Genomic DNA, 19,744 nt, shown 5'->3' with positions numbered 1-19,744 from the left:
GTCTATATATCAAGAGGAAATTCAAAGATAATATAAAAAAAAAATGCGTATTGCGCGCTATAAGGTCGTTCAAGCCGACTCCCGTGTAGGGCGTCAGGGAACTTCGTCAGCAGAAATGTTTAGAAGTTTTCAGAAGAAAGTTAGACACATTTTGAGCCATTTCTATAGACTAAAGATTAGCCCTTTGATACGGTGTAAAGGCAAGGTTGTGTTATTAATCATGTACGTGATATTGTATGGACAAATTAAGATGGGGAATGTTATCCGTGATGTCATCGTTCCTGAATTGGTTTAGCTTTTAGTCTACACTAAATTGTGTAGAAACGATGCGTTTATATAAAACTATATCCCTGGCTTCTCTTCTTTCTACAACACCAAACTTGAAATGAATATTGCAATTGTGTGTTCATGATTAAGTCATTCATTGACTAAGTGACCATTCTAAACGGTTAATTATGAATTTTATTATTACTAATGTGTTAATCAACCAGTCAGATGACATTGCAAGCAGCAAAGTTGAGCCATTATAACAGTTTGAACAGAGAATAGAGAGCACTTGAAGGTGATAGTAAGTTCGAATAAATCTCTGGCATGATGATACTACACTATACCATACTGAAGAACTTTATTATTTATTGATGGCGTATGGCGTGATTATATATTCACTCTCAGCATGTACTCTTATATCCATAAACTGCATAAACCGTTAGGTGATATTAATACCATGTATGACATCCTTAGTAAATCCCTCTGGTGAAACTGTTCCGTTCGTATTTATTCTTGCCCATAGACTAGCTGACTCGACGTTGAGTAGTGTATACATAATGGATATTTAGTGTCAAAGATAACTTCGCCCTCATATTATTCCATCAAATTCCTCGCGCATAGTGATAACCTTTGACCTGAAACTGCTTCTTAGCATGTTGGTGTAACCAGAACAACTATCCCTATTGTTTAAGCGTCTATAATCTTAGCACTGGTCTGTCTGTTGTTTACGACCCTCCACACACGCTATTTCGACTGCTGTTAGTAAACTACGTTCATACACTTTCTCTTCGAGAATATCAAACGTTGCTGGGCGAGTTGAGCTTCAAATGTAATTATTCGTATATTGAAGACAATATGTAATGTTTTCCAAGTAATTTGTGTGTTTTACGTATTAAAAACAAGCCCACAGTTCGATTATAGTTTCAATGCTCACTCGGGTGCTCTGTCAATTTTCACTGTTTAGCGTAGGCTGGTCTATTTAACAATGTGTACGCTGTGTATAGGCTACTGGTCGATTACCGTTAACGTTAAGTGTATGCAGGAATCATAGCCTTAACATCGATTAAGTGGGTATATACCGTGACTTTTACATCAAATTAAGCGGCTTGAAGTCTGTTATTTGTCATGCTCATTTCTGTTGTAATAATTAAGAGTGGATATATATATTGTGTCCGTAACTAAGATGTAAGATAAACATGAGAACCTGCATGATTCTCATGTGAGTACACGTGTGGGGATACTTTAGATTGACCAGTTGGGAAAGTATTCAGATTTGGAATTGCGCCCTCAGTTAGATGGCGGTAGTTAAAATGGCCGCGCCCATGTACCGTTAGTATTTACGATTGCACATATATCTGTATTTAAAGGTGGCCACGTCTACTAACCGTTAAAGTACATATGTCTGTATTTATATTGGTATCTAGTTATGTCTTGTTTAATGAACAAACGACATGTTCTGGATGTATGCATTTAGGAAACCCAGTTTACTTGAGTGTAATACTTATCTTACAACAGTTTTACTACAATGTTCACCCATGTGAGTTACACTAGGTTAAGCCGGTACCACATAGTTGTGTCGTTGTTATTCCTACCGTGGGGTTGACTTGTTGAAGTCCCGTTGTTTTAATGAATGAAATCTACACAGGATATGAGTAGGCAGACGTGTCTATTACAGTCGTAAAGACTATGTCCTCTGTTAATGTATTCAAATTTTTTGGAGTGTTAGCTCAGTGGTTAGCGCCGGTGCCTTTCAATCATAAGGTCCCCGGTTCGAGTCACTCCCAGATTAATGTATGTCGTCCAGTTACAGAGTTGTTGACAATTAACAATTCATAATTATGGACGTTAAATATGAATGTAAGAGACTGACTTCGGTCAGCTTGCGGCTTTGATAAGCCTATGAGGCTTCTTCGCGAGTTCCTGCTTGCAGGAGGATCTAATATACATACATACATACATACAAATTAAGAAGATGGTCTGCGTTGAAAGTAATGCTTATTCTCAGTCATCGATGCTATGTTGTGGAATATTTAGGCAACTGTTAGAAGCTGTATAGGTACAACTGGTTAACCTTTTTGTTACGTTTGACCAATTTACACATATTTTTAATGCTTTTCTGGTTATGTTTCATTACAGATGCACTTCTAGCTATGAAGGCCCTAAGTGTGGTCCACCGTTCTCTTTTGTTTTCTGCATATTATATCTAAAATATTTTGAGTCGCTGGCTCCAGTACCCAGCGATACTTGTGAGACCCTTGAATAAAATAGTGGAAGCATAAGTTATTGCTCTTGAGTTTATTTGTGTTTGTTAACCCTTGCCATTACACTTATACAAACATGAAGACCAAGACGATGATTATAATAATAAAGAAGTATTAAGCACGATGTGTATTGTTGAGAGCATACATATAATATCATGTTTTTGTCACATTTATTTCTACATTTGATTTGACTTGCAAAGTCCTGAAAAAGTATTTTGCTTAATAACTAATTCATAGATTCGGGCAGTGACTTTTAATGCTGGTTGGTTTTAATGTTTCGTGACCTATTTGTCACCTTTTGCAACGAAAAATTGCCTCAATCAACAAATCACACGTATTAATGGACGTATAATTCAGAGGGGTTTGATTTTCATTTCAGTTGTAGCACTATCGCAGTCAGAAATCATTCGTTCCCTGTCGTAAATGCACACTCCATGATCCCAGCCATAGCCATAATTTCCATTGAAATTCGCTGTAGTACATGTCAATTCATCATTATACCCATTGTACCACCAGCCACCGAGATGATGATCATTCACGCAATCTCGTGATGTATCGTTATCGTTGTCAGAGTCATGTGTTGAAAAATCACTACCACGATGATATCCCATGTAGTCATATTCTGTGTACAATGAGAAGGAAAACGTAACCAGCGAAAAAAAAACCCATCTTTCTTCAAAATTTACTTTTTTTCTCAAGAAAAATCGAAACTAATATAACTCTCATCATCGTCTACTGTGACGATGGGGATGACAATGAAAGATGGAAATGAAAATTGAAGACGAAGACGACAAACGAAGTTAGCGATGGCGACAATGATGACGATGAAGATTTTGAGAAATTTTGAGAAAATTGACGTTTTTTTATGAATGATGCTAATGCTCCTTAAAAATCGAAGGTGCCATTCGATCAGTTACCAAAGTAAACCAGGTTTCACGCTCTATCATGTAGGTTAACAAATATCGTTCATGGCATAAACTTTGCATTGCATTATAGGCTACGATAAAAATGTTTTACTCACCCAAGCTGCCTGTATAACTGCCAAGCTCTTCTAGTGCATAGTTGTTGACTTCTGAACCAATTCGAAAGAGATCATACTGAAGATAGTGGGTAATGTTATTACTCCGTTTTTTAAATTCCATTCTCATTGTGTAGTTCCGTTGAGCAGTTAAGTTGGCTAATCGGTCGTTTCCAAGCCAATGTGAATTAGTTCCGCGTCTAAATAAGCCAGATCTGTAACGATCCCAGTTATCGTAAAAACCCTTGTTATCGACGCGGAGCTGAAAAAACTAAACAATAACAGCAAAACAAAAGTAGGTTTATAACAGTTAGTTGAGGCTCATTAAGGAAATATTCACGGTCCACTTGAAGCCAGATTAGTCAAGAAAAGTACTTCTGTGATGTTTGTATGGAATATATGAATGGTCTATATATTAACAGAAAAAGACACTATCCCCTCACATTTCTAGGTGGATATTTGCAGCCCAGCCATATTATCAACTTTTTTTCTGCTCCTTGGAAATATATAGTTTCACTTCGTTTATATTATGTTTAGCACAAAATCACAAAATAATACTCGTTCTTCAACACTCTGTTCTTTAACGTTGAAGTAGGTAGGTTACGTAGTCCTGCGTAGTAAATTTCAGTGGCGGGGTATAGAAGTACAATGTGTAGTATGGTACATGTTATTTCTCGTACATAAAACGTCAACTATCATGGACATAAACTCAAAAGAAAGACTTCTTACAGTCCATCCGTCTTTGCAATAAGCTTCAAAAGGTTCCCCTGGCCATGTAAGCGGATATATGAAGTGAAAACCTTCACTGATTACGCCATTGTCGTAAAGATCTTGGCAATCCTGTACACGTTTACATACTGTCCCATTTCCCATATAGTTCACGTTGCAATCGCACGACATATTGCCATCGTGGTTCTGGCACGTCGCATGTTCACTGCATGTATAGTTTATGCACACAAGAACGTCATTCTCACATGAGCATGTTTCCGTGCAGTCCATGGTCACGTACGATCCGCCATTCTTAATACAGAGAAAAAGTGAATAAATATGAATATAGTGTTGCCACTCTGATGATATACGTATATTACATCTCTGGAATAGTGTTCTAGTCTGTTCTCATGGAGAAAAAATTACAACTTTAAGGAATTGTTTTCATATGACCTTTATTTAGTCCTTCCATATATATTTGAGGGCACATGTGTTCGATTAAGTCAGGCCAGGCGTGGACGGAGTACCACTTGGAAATGTCTTCGCTTCACTTTTGATTGGCTCTGGGGAGCAATATGCTTGTTAATAGTTCTTTTATTGGAGGTGTGTTCCACAAAACAGCACGCTAAAATGATCCCATCATCGCATAGTCTCCCTTGCACACACTTTCGTCAAATTTGGATTTATTATTGAATAAGAAGGGTCTCACCATGATTTGTTTTTATTGCTCATAAACAGCCATTAATAATATCGCTTGATTAAACCTACTTTTTATGTTCTTAATTTGACATTGGCAACTGAAGAAACTTTCCTTTTATCTGTGTTTTGTAAAACCCTACAACTGATACTTTGTTGGGACAGAGAAGACTGGTTTTGGCGGATACGATTGTTAAGGAACGCATATGAAAAATATACTAATAACAGTTTAAGAATACCGGTATGACTCCTCCCGTTTCGTGATAACACCCACAAGCACTCTCCGGTATGCAATTCTGTCCGAGTAGTAAAAAGCCGTTTGGACAAACGCATGTTCTTCCTCCAGTACAGTTTATATGGCAGCCAAACCACCCATGAGGGTCTTCACATGTAATCTGGCATACACAGTCATCAAAGACTTGATTCAAAGGGCATGGTGGCGTAGTGGTCGCCACTGAAAATGGAATATGTCATATGTCATCAGGATGTTAAGGCAAGTTTCCCTTTGGTGTCAACTGCTTCGATCATTCACATATTGTGGTAGTGTGATGTTGTACACGTATACTAGTAGTAACGGTGAAAATGGATTTAAGTCTCACCTCCTGAGTTTATACAGGAGGATAAGAAATGAGCTTAAATTAAAACACAGAATTTGGCCCTTCCGTCAACCGCACATCATATCCAACTCGAGATTTATCACGACGATACTTCTTATTACTAAAAAAAAGTGGTGCCATATACTAACGACAATAGTGTTAATTTCTGCAGTTCTGAATTTAAGTTAATATTCACCAAAATTCAGTCCATTTATGCTTATCAATTAAACTTACTTTTCTATTGTATGTGCTCTATTGTACAAGTCATTTTTTTTATAGCTCTGTAAACGTATGTTATGCAAAGTTGATTAATTTTTATCCTTGTAGAAAATGTAAGATGTGTGCAGCTTTGGCAATACCTTCTGTAGTTATTGCTGTGGTTACCGGTGAACTCGTGGATTGCAGGAAATTGTCAGTCGACATTCGTCCTAACAGTCAAGAATATAAAACTAGCATTATGTTAAAATAAACGGTGAATTTATTTACCAAGAAAATATTAAAAGGCTTTAAGAGTAAATGGTAAGGTATGATTTTATATTGTTAGGATGTAACTTGACAGTCCTGATGCGGAAACGGACGTATACATTCCTTCCGATTAAACCCCTCTGACTAGAATTTTCCACAGTCGGTTAAAGAATTTATATAAAACAAGAGTTTGGTAAAATAACAGTTTAATACAATGGCCAGAAGAGACAATGCCGATATTATAAAACTAATAAAAACAGTTTGGTATATTAAATGACCTTTTTTTCCAGAAACATGATACCAAAGCTAAAGCCCTATATACCAATACAAAGGTCAATCTAACTATAATCATGGTACTAAGAAAATGGTCTTCGAATAGTTGAAAAAAAAGGAAAATTCTTTGTAAAGCCAGTAAATCGTGAATAAAGACTGATTCTAAATGTAATGTCTGTCGTCTAGCTACATGCTAACAGAGAATCGGATATTTCAGAATGAATTTGAACTTTTTCCTTTCGTTCTTTGAATAGAAACTCTACCAATGAAGCTGATAAATATAGCATTTCTAACGGATGCACTATCAAGTAGTATCAGCGTGTTACAAAATTAACACAAATATATGCTTTACAAATGGTAAAATGTTAATTTATTTACGCTATATAAAGTAACGGCTGTATCCTACTACAGGAATGGCGTGGATCAATGTATTACTCAGATTGCTTTAAAATACTAAACAATGCTCAAATTGAAGAGTCAAAAGAAACTGTTCTGTAACGATAGTCAGGAACAGAACAACATAAAATCCCCAAAATACATAACTCTGATAACACAGCACCGCCTTTGATATATGTGATTTGCACAGCGTATTAGAAAACTAAATACCAACCTGTTGTGTTTATTGATTTCGTTGAGGACTGTAAAGTCGACTTGGGTGATGTCGAATCTGTAATCGAGTGTTAAATTATCTATAGTAATTTTCAGTAACGAAAGAAAAAGTTCATTTGCTCCGACCTCCATCTACTACAATGTTTTATATGAAGATTATGTAGAATAGCTCGTCCTGCAACAATGCTGGTGAGTAATTTTTAGTATTCTATCCGATTCCTTTATAGGTCCATTCGTATGGGCTTGGCTAGCTTATATTTGTCCATAAATGTTGTAGAACTAAATCTAGGTGTCCAAAATTGTATACATTCGTTGTGATTCTTTTATTAAGCTCACCAAAATACTACTGAAAAATTGTCGTATATCTGAACTAAGTGATTTTGCTACAAAATCCATTAAATAAGAGTGGCTTATATACGGATACCGAAACGGAACAACGCTTTAAAATTGCCTCTCATACACACTATTGACACTTTGTATTATCTCTTGTAGACAACAAATAATGAGATTGTTTTGTTTGCAAAGCGGCATTTCGGTTTGTGAAATATATGTTGCAAATCGGTCACATTAAATGTTTGACTTTTTGTTCATCTTAAAAAAATTTTTTTTTTATTTTGTTTTGTAATGTATTCAAATGAGAGTTTTCTGCTTTCATGGCATTCCATTTTGTTGTGAATTAAGAAAATGTCAATATTTGGCTTCTGCCGTCTTGTTTTAAATTCAGAATAATAGTATTCTGATCGACATTAAGAGTAATGCATAGTGTTATATACGTTTCATAGCTGACTTGTCACTGTCAGCACCGCCCTGAAACGCTGACACGTAAATGTAACCAAATCTATTGCATTTCATACACTCCTGCAATAATCAAGTCAATCAATACTTGTATGATGTAGACAAGTTTAAACACGGTCGTCATCATAAACATTGTCAAAATCAATCAAAAGGTTAATTTGTTATTGCTCTATGATGAAACTACAAATTTCCTTTTTTTTCATATAATTTATTGAGAATCTGTCTCAGCACTACTGCAACTGCATTTCACGTTTATCACAACTAACATCCGTTAATAAATTACGTCAATGTTCCAATGTAAGTGACCAAAGCGTCAGATGATACTATCAATTTAAACACATTTTTTGCTTTATGTAATTAATATGTGACTGAATTGATTTTCATTGCTCTTTTCTCTTAGTTTAATTATAGCTTAGCACCATTTTTTATTAGAAATTACCTGCAAATTCCAGTACAATATATTAGAAGGAGAATAAATTTAACAGATAGTTGATTTTTTGTTCTTTACGTAGCAGATACCTGTCCAGAACATTCGGAAGATATGTATACTTAAGTTTTTACTCACACAAAAATATATTACAAACTTTCCTTTTGTAAAGTATAAACGCACAAATCATTATAATAGACTTTAGTTGAGTTTAAAACACTCTTACTTAATTTAATTTAAGAGGAACCTACCTGTGTTTGACATCATAGAAGAAACCTCTGGAGAAGTATCATCAAACATACCATTGTTTTGACCGTCTTCTAAAAACAAACATATTTGACTGAAGAATAAACTATAATGTTAATTTTCAAACAAAAACATATATAACCATTTATATTAGGTACGAGTTATAGAAATTTGACTCAAAAATCATCTTCGTAATACATGTTGTATTATTCAATCGCGTTTAGACACGAAATAGTGATAGAAGATAAACAAAGGCTCCCAATTTCATTTACATAAAAATTACTCAAATAGAATTGCAAGGACTTTCGTTTTCATTTAGTATACAAAACATGTATACAAAATACTCAAATAGATTAACAAGGACTTAAAAATACATCACTTTGAAGGGAAGTGAAAAGTCAAGTTGACATATTTTTTTGGGAAAACGGGTTCACTGATGTGGAACGGGTACAGATAGCCGCTGTTATTATTCAAACAGTTAAGAGTTTGTGTTATCACTTAGACCAAAACATTTATATAATTGTATTATTCTTGTTTACATATTTTTCATAACACAAAGAGAAGAAAATACAACAATCATCATTTATACTGACAGAAATATTAATGAGAAACAACTTTTCCAACTAGCTCGCATCTCGCTTGGGAGCTATCAGAGATTAAATGTTACTTTTACAAACACGACTGGGACAAGCCTATAGATATGTATCATCTAACTATGGTTTGAACTGTCAAACTATATCCTTTCTTTACTGGTAGTTTATTAACATTTTTATCCATGTAATATGGATAGGTTATGAAAAAATTATGGAATTAAAAACATTGAAGTTATTAATAAGAGTTCACGATGTTATTGGCTTCATTGTCAAGATTACACACTTTACATTGAAACCTTGAAAAAAGGAAATTTAGAAAAGCAATGACATCACAAATGAAAAAATGACAATGCCCTATTGTAACTTTTGAACAACAGTATCTCTCACACGGAAGAGTACTTTCGTTAGATGTTGTCTGAGTATACAAAAGACACATTAGACAATTGTGTTGTTTTTGCTTCATAACGTATTTGTCAAGAAAAATAACGGATAACTGATAAGTCTCATACCAAAAACCCAGCTAAACAAATTTGAATAAATAGCAGCTAAGAATGTGTAAAAAAATAAATAAAGTTACCACTTAATTGAGTATTCCGATGGGAGAGACCTTTCATGTAGTTCTCGAACTCGCATATGCCTGTTTGTTTTAAAGAACAAAGGCGCAAAATAAGAGAATGATAAAAATGAAAACAAAGACTATCTATACACTAATCTTCATCACCTCTCACCACCCAACTGCCTAATACCCCAGAGACACCCATAGATACAGAGAACACAGTATCTACTATAAATCTTCAAGTTTTGTACTACAGTAAAAACCGGATCGTGCTATAAATCGGTAGCATGTGCTATTAGGATTACAGTAAGTACTAAGGATATGTGTAGTCCCAAAAAATCCAGTTAATGCTTTTTTTGTATTACATGTATCCTCAGTTCTTTCTGCAATCCTAATAGCACATGCTACCGATTTATCAGATTTATCAACACGATCCAATTTTTACTGTGGTATAAAACTTTAAAATTTACAGAAATTACTGTAATCTCTGTGTGAATCGGTTGTCAGAGAAGTTCGTTACATTTCAATCACAACAGTACATCATAAGGTTGGTCTAGAATAATGTTATATCAGATACATGAGCTGTCATCATCACTGTGGTAAGGCCAGTAGCCCGTGGTTGCTGGCAGCAACATATTGGGCGAGATGCAAAGCCAGATAACAAGCAACGCAATATTTAATTGAGTGTATTTATCTGCAAGTGTACTTATGTGTTACAAATTTCATAAGAAAGTTGTTTGAGAAAGAAAAACTTAAAAATCATAGTTAATTAGTACAAGTAATATGAGCAGACAAGTTAGCTTTAAGTTAATGGAACATCTTAGTTGATACGCCTTATACATTATGAACCAAATACATAAAACAAAATAAAAATAATCAAACCTACCCATAGTAAGCGAGATGTGGATGATATTAGCATAAAGTAAGACAGCAGTTATTGCATGACTCCGATTGGCAAAGCTCGCCATTTCCTTAAATTTCTGGCAATGTTTTGTTATAGAAGGAAAGTCGCTGTGCTATAAGTACTACTGAAAGAGGTTGCGTGTTTGCAATTTTCATTATGGCAGTAAGCAATCTAGTGCGCTGCTGCAAAGGTTATCCGTACCTCTATCAAACTAGAACACTAGTAAACAAATTCGGTTATATGTCAGTTTAGGCCCATTTGTACTTCAACATTAGTTTCTTGTTTTTTTATTCATGAACATTAATCAAATGTGATCTGGTTTAATGAAGAAATTGTGTTACGAAAACAAGGTTTAATGAGTTTGCGGCGAACAAGGCTTACACCACATACATCATCAGGTAGCGTAAAACGCGATATAACAAGAAGATAAAAAAAAACTGTACTAATTCTTAATAAACAATCAGATATCCATGGCAAGTTTTAAGTTGATATTGTAAAGTAATATTTTATAATATGGAAATTATTTAGATATTGGTTCATTCTAATCATACTTTTGTCGATTAGATGTGTAGCTATTGATTAATTTAAGTTTGATCTACATAATCAAATATTCCGCTATTCAATTCATGGTTGGTTAAATATTAACTTGTGTTTGTTGACTTCTGAAGCAGGATTACTGGTCAATTTCACGTTCATTTTTTTAATTCCTTACTAAGTTAATATGAGTGTCATTTAAAGGACAGCATGCAGTAAATACACAATTGGTTTCAATTTATAACTCATCCTCTATGAAAGTGCAATCATAGCTAACAAGCCGCCATTAACCAAAGTGAAAACAACTATGGCTGTATACTATACTTAAATGTAAGACAGATGAAATTAAAATTGCCTTAAAACTGCTAATTTGTACTGTTAAACTTGCCATGAAAGTGCTAATTTTGTACTATAAAATATGCCATGAAAGTGCTAATTTGTATATAAATATGCAATGAAAGTGCTAATTTGTATTATAAAACTTGCCATGAAAGTGCTAATTTGTACTATAAAATGTATAGAGGATCTAGATGTATTCAATGTGTTGGCACTAATACATCATACTTAGTTCTATACATTTTGTAATAATGGGTTTTGTTTTCAATTAATCAGGTGGAGGATTTGTAAATTACAGTGTCTCGACGGCACATGCAGCCATGCAGCCAAACAGTCAATTGTTACATTAATTATCGATGTAAGCATTTTGTTCTTTTTTTGTGTGTGAAGCCTCGTCAAAAAGAGGATCAATGCTCTGGTAAATACGAGTATAACGACGCGACGATGTTTGTTTTCACCCGATACATACAAAGAACACAGTAACTATTATTAATCTTAAATATTTGAACCAAAATAAAAACTGGATCGTGCTATAAACCAGTAGCGTGTGCAATAAGGATAACAGTAAGAACTAAGGATATGTGTGATCGCAACAAATCCAGTTTGATGCATTCTTTGGGATTACACATATCCTCAGTTCTTACTGTAATGCTACCAAATAATCAGATTTATCGGCATGATCCAGTTTTAGCTGTGGAAAAATACTTTAAAATATACAGTAGTTACTCTACTCTCAGTGTTAATCGGCTGTTGTGTTGATAAGAGGCGTGAACATTTACTGTGTCAATATATTAAATTTACTATTAAAAGGCTTTGCTACCATTACGAATTCTCATCTTTAGTTACCCTGAAGATACGAATGTGCATGTTACCTTGACTCGTTAATGGATGAGTAATTAAGCTTCTAAATTATTTCATATATTATAACTTATGTCAATACTTTTCAGCATCATGGGCTCTCATTCGAACGATAAGTGTACTATTATTGTGATTTAATCGTGGCCGCTACGCTCGTCTGAGTAATATATTATACACTGCTTGCAACAGACTAGAAAGTTGAAACATAGAGACTTGGTAAAAAGTACCTTGACACCAAAGCGCTAACCGTGGTTAGGGAATTATCAATTAATCAAACGGTGTTATCAAACATAAAAATAGTTTTGATAGTATTTTAAGTATGCAAAACATGAATGAACATCTGCTATGGATATTCCAAAGTTCGTTTACTCGCTTTCCCTGTTGATTGATGAAAGTAATATTACAGCTGAACAAAACATTACCAAATCAGTACTTTTATTGTAATATATGTAGATGGCAATTTCTCGCATTGCTGCATGAAAATGTTCAATTGCGAGAGCCTCAAAAAATACCAATACAATGCAATGTAACATGGATTCTTAAAGTCATTACCTTGTATCGCGTAAACGGAATGAGTGTCATACGTGAGATGAAGTCATATAGGCCTATGCATCGACAAAGCTGGTATTTTAAATTTGGCAACCAGCCCTTCTCTCATATATCCCCCCTCACTCCGATCGTCGTTACGTCTCAACGTCTAATTCACAAAGGACACACACACATCATCTAACAATATTTCTATATACACGCTTAAACAAATTTAATATTATCTATTACTGCTACATGATGTTCACATCAGAAAATATATGACAAGGCGTTTCTCCTTTGTTCTCATGTTACTACATAGTTTTCTTTATATCTAGTTATGCTGAATATAAGAGTATCACAAACTGGATATTTAAATACTTTTATTGATCACCGAAGTTAAGAAAATCAACAAGTTTAAACTCATTTCTGTTTTCTTAATGTCACAGCAGTGTTCATTGTTTGCTTTATCGAAGTGGATGAGTTTGTATGATGATTGATAGGTCTTAACATTGTAGACTCTAGCTAGGCAAGCTCTACGAGATAACTAGCTCAGTATTCTACTATAGATATCACTGTTTAACAATCAGAAATGGCTACTGTGTGTGTGCGGTGCTGTGGCCGATATATATATATATATATATATATATATATATATATATATATATATATAAATATATATATATATATATAAATATATATATATATATATATATGTGTGTGTATCCTTATATATAGGCAAATATGTCACCAAAACAGAAATACACCAACATCGACCCATGTGACGGCGGTGCTGGTCCCTGGCCTGCCGACAGGAATAGGAGTTCCGACGGATCGAAAAATGTAATATTTTGTTTTCTTCGTGCATAGTATACCCAAGTACGTTCAGGCTGGTCTCGGTATGGCTTTAAAAGGCCCAGCTTTCCCAATCTCAAACATGTGTACGTCAGATACCGTTAACATATCTAGGCTAGTATAAGTTAATCTAACACACTAAAACCTGTGTCGAATGATATGATAAAAAGGAGTAAGTTTGATAAAAAGTCAGTAATATCACTGCTAATGGTCGCGTTGATCCGTTGTCATTTTCTTTTAGCCTCAGGAAGATGTTTTGCCTTGGAGGCGTTGCTATTTTTTATTCTCTATACCGCTCAAAGAAACCAGTGAAATCCGGGCAAGAACGGTCCGTACTTCATTCTCTAGAGCCTTGGTTTTCAACCTTTTTTCGATCACGAGCCCAATTCGTCTTCCGAGCCGTCCTCGCGAGCCCATACCCTACCCTGCAAAGTTATCAACTTCATAAAATCATTTTCACAGCGTATACTAGTGTATTCTTGACACAAGTGACCCGGGGACTCAATCAGAGCTATGTATGTTCCTCCGTGATCAGATGACAGGTACTGCCCAATTAGAGCCTATCTTAAAGATTTCTTGCAACCCTCAATGGTACACTGGTTTCATAAGAAATGGGTGACCGTTATTACTATCAGAATAATGCAGAAAAATGGAGATGAACAATGCAATAAAAAAGCAGCAAAACCGTTTGACGTGTGCATATGAGGCCCAGTAGTATTAAAGGAGATATATTTCGAATCGGTGAGGTAATTTCTATTTATTGAAAACAATTTAAGAAATAAAGAGAACGTAATAATACTTTGTGTATTGACAATAGAACGGGAGAACTGTAGAAGTGTCGGACTGTATAGATATCACGCTGTATAAGTTATTCCAATTATTGCTCATATTCGAGGCAGAATAGGTCAAAGATCCGAAGAAAAAAGTGGATCATATTTGTCTACACTTGTAAAAATTGCGATAATTCGAAGGAAAGGGCTGTAGTAGAATCCTTCTATTTTCAATACAATTAACCGTTAATTGTATATTGAAAATAGAAGGATTCTACTACAGCCCTTTCCTTCGAATTATCGCAATTTTTAGAAGTGTAGACAAATATGATCCACTTTTTTTCTTCGGATCTTTGACCTATTATTAACCGATAATTAGAAGATTGATCGATCAATGGCTAGTCGTATAAAGGCATGTTAGTACTAAATTATTCTCTATAGAAATCGCGCAATACTTGCTGCGTGCACTGGGAAGAGCTGGGTTCGATTGAGCAAGGCTTCCACACATCATAACCTTGGTAAATACGTAATACGTAGTGTGCAGTGGTTGGTGGGAGTCACCGAATTCTCTTATACTAGTCTTATAGGGTTATAGGGTTGAGTAAATTGTACCCGTTGTACAAGGTTTCATCGAAGAGGCTTCCTAAGAAACATCATCATGTGCCTTCGCCACCAGCCCCCCAAAATGCCACAATTTTTAATCATTACTGGGGCAATGCTCGCGAGCCCACAAAATCGGCTTCGCGGGCCCAAATGGGCCCGCGAGCCCAAGGTTGAAAACCACGGCTCTAGAGTCATTGGATTTCACCAAATGACGTAAGTTGATATACATTGCACTGAACTAGCGAGATTATCTTGTAAAGGCCCATTTGTACAGTACTTCCGAATTCGCGGCGTTGTTGTGGTGGTGGTGGTGGCGCTTTTCTTCAATAGTAACAAGAACGTTCGGTCGTTACACTTGAATCGCTGATATCAACAATTGAATTGTCAACATCAACAACAATATGTACTAGTGATATGTGCAGTTCATTTGTTAATATCATTAAATAAACTACTGTTTTCATCAATGGATTTGTTGATATCAGCAAATAATTTGTTGAATGAGAAATTCATTTTCTTTTATCAGCAATTATTTTTTGATATCAGCAGTTACTTGCAGATGTCAACAAGTAATTGGTTATAACAAATATTAACTAAACCATACGACCTACATTTTCTACAGTCTTTGCATCGTGTATCCCGTTTTCGTCAATTATTTTTGGGAAGTTCTAATACTGTTTCTGCTACATTATTGGACGAACATTTCTATCAATTTTCAACCTATTAAACGGGATGCCTACTTTGACCGGAACTGGACACTCCATTTTCAACCTTTAAGTCTGCGGACTGACTTCACCACATTTTAAGGCTTCTTCTGTAAAGAGATTTTATCAACTTTACAGTAATCGACACCCTTTCTGGAAAGCAAACTTGACAACTTCTCACTTGCAAAATAGCAAAAATAGCACGCGTAGCCATTGATTAGCGATCGTGGTATCTCCTTTTATCACTAACTTTTACTATGTATTGATATTACAGCTAGGAGTTAAGTTAATTAATATTTCAAGTCTATTTCTCATCTATCTTGATTCTCTTTCTCTTTGTATATATATATATATATATATATATATGCATAAATATCTATCTATCTATCTATATATATATATATATATATATATATATATATATATATATATATCCTTAAGCAAACAGTAAGGTGCTACAAGCAATTTTTGGATGATAATAAGTCATTTCCTTAACAATGATACACCAATCCAAAAAGTCCTTTTTCATAAAAGTATTACATATTTTGAGGTAAAATAAAATAAAAGAGAATAAAACAGCTATGTGAATACAAAACAATTTCGTTTGATTTAGGGATATCCTATAACCGTGAAGATAATTAGCCCTATACAAAGCGTTTTAATCCGCGTAACGAGGTGAAAGTGGTTCTTTTTATAACATTTTACTACTGATAACAAAGCGTGTCCGTGCAACACAATTGATAATTCAAATTCATTATTAACATTCTCATCATCTTGTAAATAGCAGGGTTTAGTAGCTTCATCAACTACTATTTTATATTTATATAATTATAATCTGCTGGTTTCGGGTAAATTGAAGATCCAACCTTCATTCCTCTGTCACGATGTGGCCTTATATAAACGAACCTTGAATAATAAGACTCACACTTCAGTTCTTCATAATCTTAGCTACTAGTGTTTTATTAATATGACCTGATGATCAAGTTCATTGAATGTTCTTTTATCCAAATCGTCACAATCCTGTCCCCCTCCTCTTTCTCGCTCCAACCAATTAACATTAGACATCCAGCAAGCAATATTTTTTAAAGTCATGAGTTCATGACTTCACAGAAAAAATGGTTGTGAACCTCTGTAAGTACAGTCTCACAAAGGCTTAATTTACATATCCACTGCCACAGCAGAACAGTTTTTATCGCGTGTAATCCTTTGAAACAAACACATAACTGTATCCCAAGGGCCACCGTAGATTCCATTCAACATAATAGCATGGCAAGCATTGAACCACCGCCGGGATGATAAGAAGCACAATTTATTTATTTATTTTTATTTATTTATTTATTTGTTTTTCCACAGAAGTACAAAGCGGAGGGTTGGCTAAGTCATTGTCCTGATCGTAAGTTGAAAATTTCATATCTCGATGGTAATCCATGTAGTCATATTCTGTTAAATGTATAAACAAGAGAGTTCATTAAAATAAGCTTCGTTTTAAATTTGAAGGGAACACTGTCGTCACACTTACCAAATATTTCCTTTTACAATATTTAGCTAAGTAATGTAAAGCAAGTAAACAGTATATTCAATTACTAGGCTACATATATATATATATATATATATATATATATATATATACTCTATATATATATATATATATATATATATAATTAGTTTGTGTCTTCTTTTTCGAATGTAGACTAAAGCTTCCTATAACCTAAACAAGAATGAAAGTTAACAACATTGGCCTCAACTTTGGATTGTGTACTTCTCTGGGTTTTTTTAAAATGTATTCTAAGAACTTCATTGACATTATAAGATTAACAATTCCCCATCTCTCTCTCTCTTGCACTCGTCCTAAGCGGTCCTGATAAATAAAGTACAACACTAACAAAATCAATATACCTCAAAGTTCAGTCAACTGAGCCACACTACTGTTCAGAGGTAGTTGCCATTCGCGGAACAATACGCACCGAAGCTCCCTGTGTAGCTTCCAAGCGTTATCTCGTATTGTGTTGCCTCGGAGCTAACTCGAAACAGGTTGTAATGAAGATATGCACTGTCATCATAGGTATTGTTGAACAAAATATCAATTCTTAGTTGATGATCTCTCTGAGCTGATATGACGTGTACTTTCTCATTTCCGAGCAAGAAACTAAAATTAAGATCACCAAATCCATCTCTCTAGTTATCCCAAGTCTCATAAAATGAAACAGATCCATCAACCCGCTTCTGAAACAGCTGTATAAAAAGTAACCGCTCATTTCATAGAACTATACATAGTGTATAAGTCGAATATTTTGTTGACATGAACCATGGTTGGGATTGGGGAGGATCCTAGCTCCCAAGTATTTACATTTTCGTTTCACATCCTCGGATAGAATGCATATAGTTAGTTTCTCACGACGACAAAAAGCAACACTGTCCCGGACTTGAGATTGACAGTGAGATGTAATTTCGTAACTTTCATGATAGTAACCATGCATAGGATATTATTTTAGAAATATCAGTTGTTAAAATTCTTTTTGTACCTACTTTTACCCACAATAGTGCCCTACTTAAAAAAATGGCGTCAGAATTTGTTGTTTAGCTCAGATCGACTTGACGCACTAAGGCTATGTCGTTTCAAGTTCTAACTTTTCACGTAATGTCTGCTATAACTTTGTCAACACTGGCGCGGGGGGGGGGGGTGCTTTAAAAAAATTGTCGATCATGGGAGTGGTCAAAGAGGGAGGGGATCGAGGAGAATTTGTGGTAAAATATGGGGGCTGCTTATATGAAAAACTTATGAACAATATTGTTCACCAGGTCTGTTTTAGATGTTGCTACGAATTACGTATGGAAATCTGATGGCGTTGTAAATTATGAGGGGATTGAAACAAGTGAACAACTTTTTATTTGTTCGGGCGATATGATTTGCCTTTAGAAATGTAGTTTGAGCTTTGTTTTGGAATTACAATGTCTCAATGATTTAGTCACGAATGTGTAATCATATATATTGCCCTCCAATATATGGGACTAGTAATACTAATAAGTACAACATAATTATTAAAATAGCTATTTTAACAATTACGGTATGTTATACATATTTATTTAATTTGGCTGCATACGTACGTGTCGGCATAACAATTTTAGTGATATATGTGGCATGAATGAATGGCGAACAGGTATTGGTATATGGTGGTCGCAGTGACTAATGGCCTGTTTTGTTCATGGTCCACTTAACTAGGTCTCATCATAATTTGTCGTTGGGATTTATCATTGTTCCTTCATTCAGCCAGTTGTTTAGTTATTATGGGCAGGGCGGTACTGTACTTTACAAACGTTCACTCAGTATCCTGAGTAATCATGACTTGTTATTGCAGTTAAATGAATATTCCTTATATGTTGAATGTGAACATTGCATAATTACTTTGAATTTGGATAGTCATAAACAAAGTCAATAAAAATGAATAAAATTTATACTAAAATTGGAATGCAGATCTTACTTCTCGTTCAGTAACGCTTCGAAGTAATTTCTCGCTATATACCATAGAGCATTAGTGGAATCCCGTGTTTAAAAACGTTTTCCAACAGTTATAAAGTATTGAATATTAGAAAAGCTGCCGTAATGTTGTTCAAACGTAATATTGTTGCTGGTTATATTGTAAACATTACATCTTGGCTAATGTGATACGTAAGGACTTTGTCGGTTAAAAATTAACGTTTCAACCTTAACCGTTCACAAAGAATATTTTTCTCTTCAGGTTTAAGTCAATTTAATGTCATTTGTAAATGTTAGTTCAGATCCTATAGAAATGTTGTCTAACATAATCATTCGTACTGCTCATTTATTTTTTACTCTTTGTTTGCGGAAGATTTTTCTTCGTTTGCGGAAGTTCCGCTAATCTAATTTGCCAGAAATCCAAACCGTTGGTAATTCTACAAAATTGTTCATGATATATTTTAAGGTCATAAACATCAGTGATTTCGTACACAAGCAGTTATTTCCTAATCAATCTTTCCATTCAATCTAGGTCGGATGTGAAAAACAAGAGCCCTCGTTGATATTACAAACAGTGAGTTACAATATAAACAATATAAAAAATACGTTTTCTTAAATAACGACCCCAAAAATCACAAATATAAGACATAATAAAAATTCATTAATTCAATTA

At 34.6% G+C, this 19,744-nt stretch overlaps 2 protein-coding genes across 5 annotated transcripts in view; one reads left to right on the top strand and one right to left on the bottom strand.

The window, feature by feature from the left end:
* The first annotated feature begins 873 nt into the window (after positions 1-873).
* Positions 874-19,744, top strand: part of LOC139973082 (uncharacterized) — a 33,718-nt gene continuing 14,847 nt past the window's right edge. The window contains exons 1-3 of one of the 4 annotated variants that reach the window (XM_071979473.1): positions 874-1,096; positions 16,950-16,989; positions 19,604-19,645. The gene's annotated coding sequence lies outside the window, so the exon portion shown is untranslated. Of the gene's footprint in view, positions 1,097-15,078; positions 15,109-16,949; positions 16,990-19,603; positions 19,646-19,744 lie in introns of those variants that run through there. The other 3 variants (XM_071979474.1, XM_071979475.1, XM_071979476.1) reach the window with 3 other exon arrangements.
* Positions 2,408-9,372, bottom strand: LOC139973088 (fibrinogen C domain-containing protein 1-like). Its single transcript, XM_071979487.1, has 4 exons — positions 5,190-9,372; positions 4,276-4,566; positions 3,550-3,817; positions 2,408-3,150 (listed from the first exon to the last, which is right to left on the bottom strand). The coding sequence occupies exons 2-4, from the start codon at positions 4,543-4,545 to the stop codon at positions 2,882-2,884; spliced, it is 807 nt and encodes a 268-aa protein (XP_071835588.1). The 5' UTR covers positions 4,546-4,566; positions 5,190-9,372; the 3' UTR covers positions 2,408-2,881.

Source organism: Apostichopus japonicus, chromosome 9 (assembly GCF_037975245.1).
Source record: "Apostichopus japonicus isolate 1M-3 chromosome 9, ASM3797524v1, whole genome shotgun sequence".
NCBI lineage: Eukaryota > Metazoa > Echinodermata > Holothuroidea > Aspidochirotida > Stichopodidae > Apostichopus > Apostichopus japonicus.
This window is presented reverse-complemented; position numbering and strand designations above follow the sequence as displayed.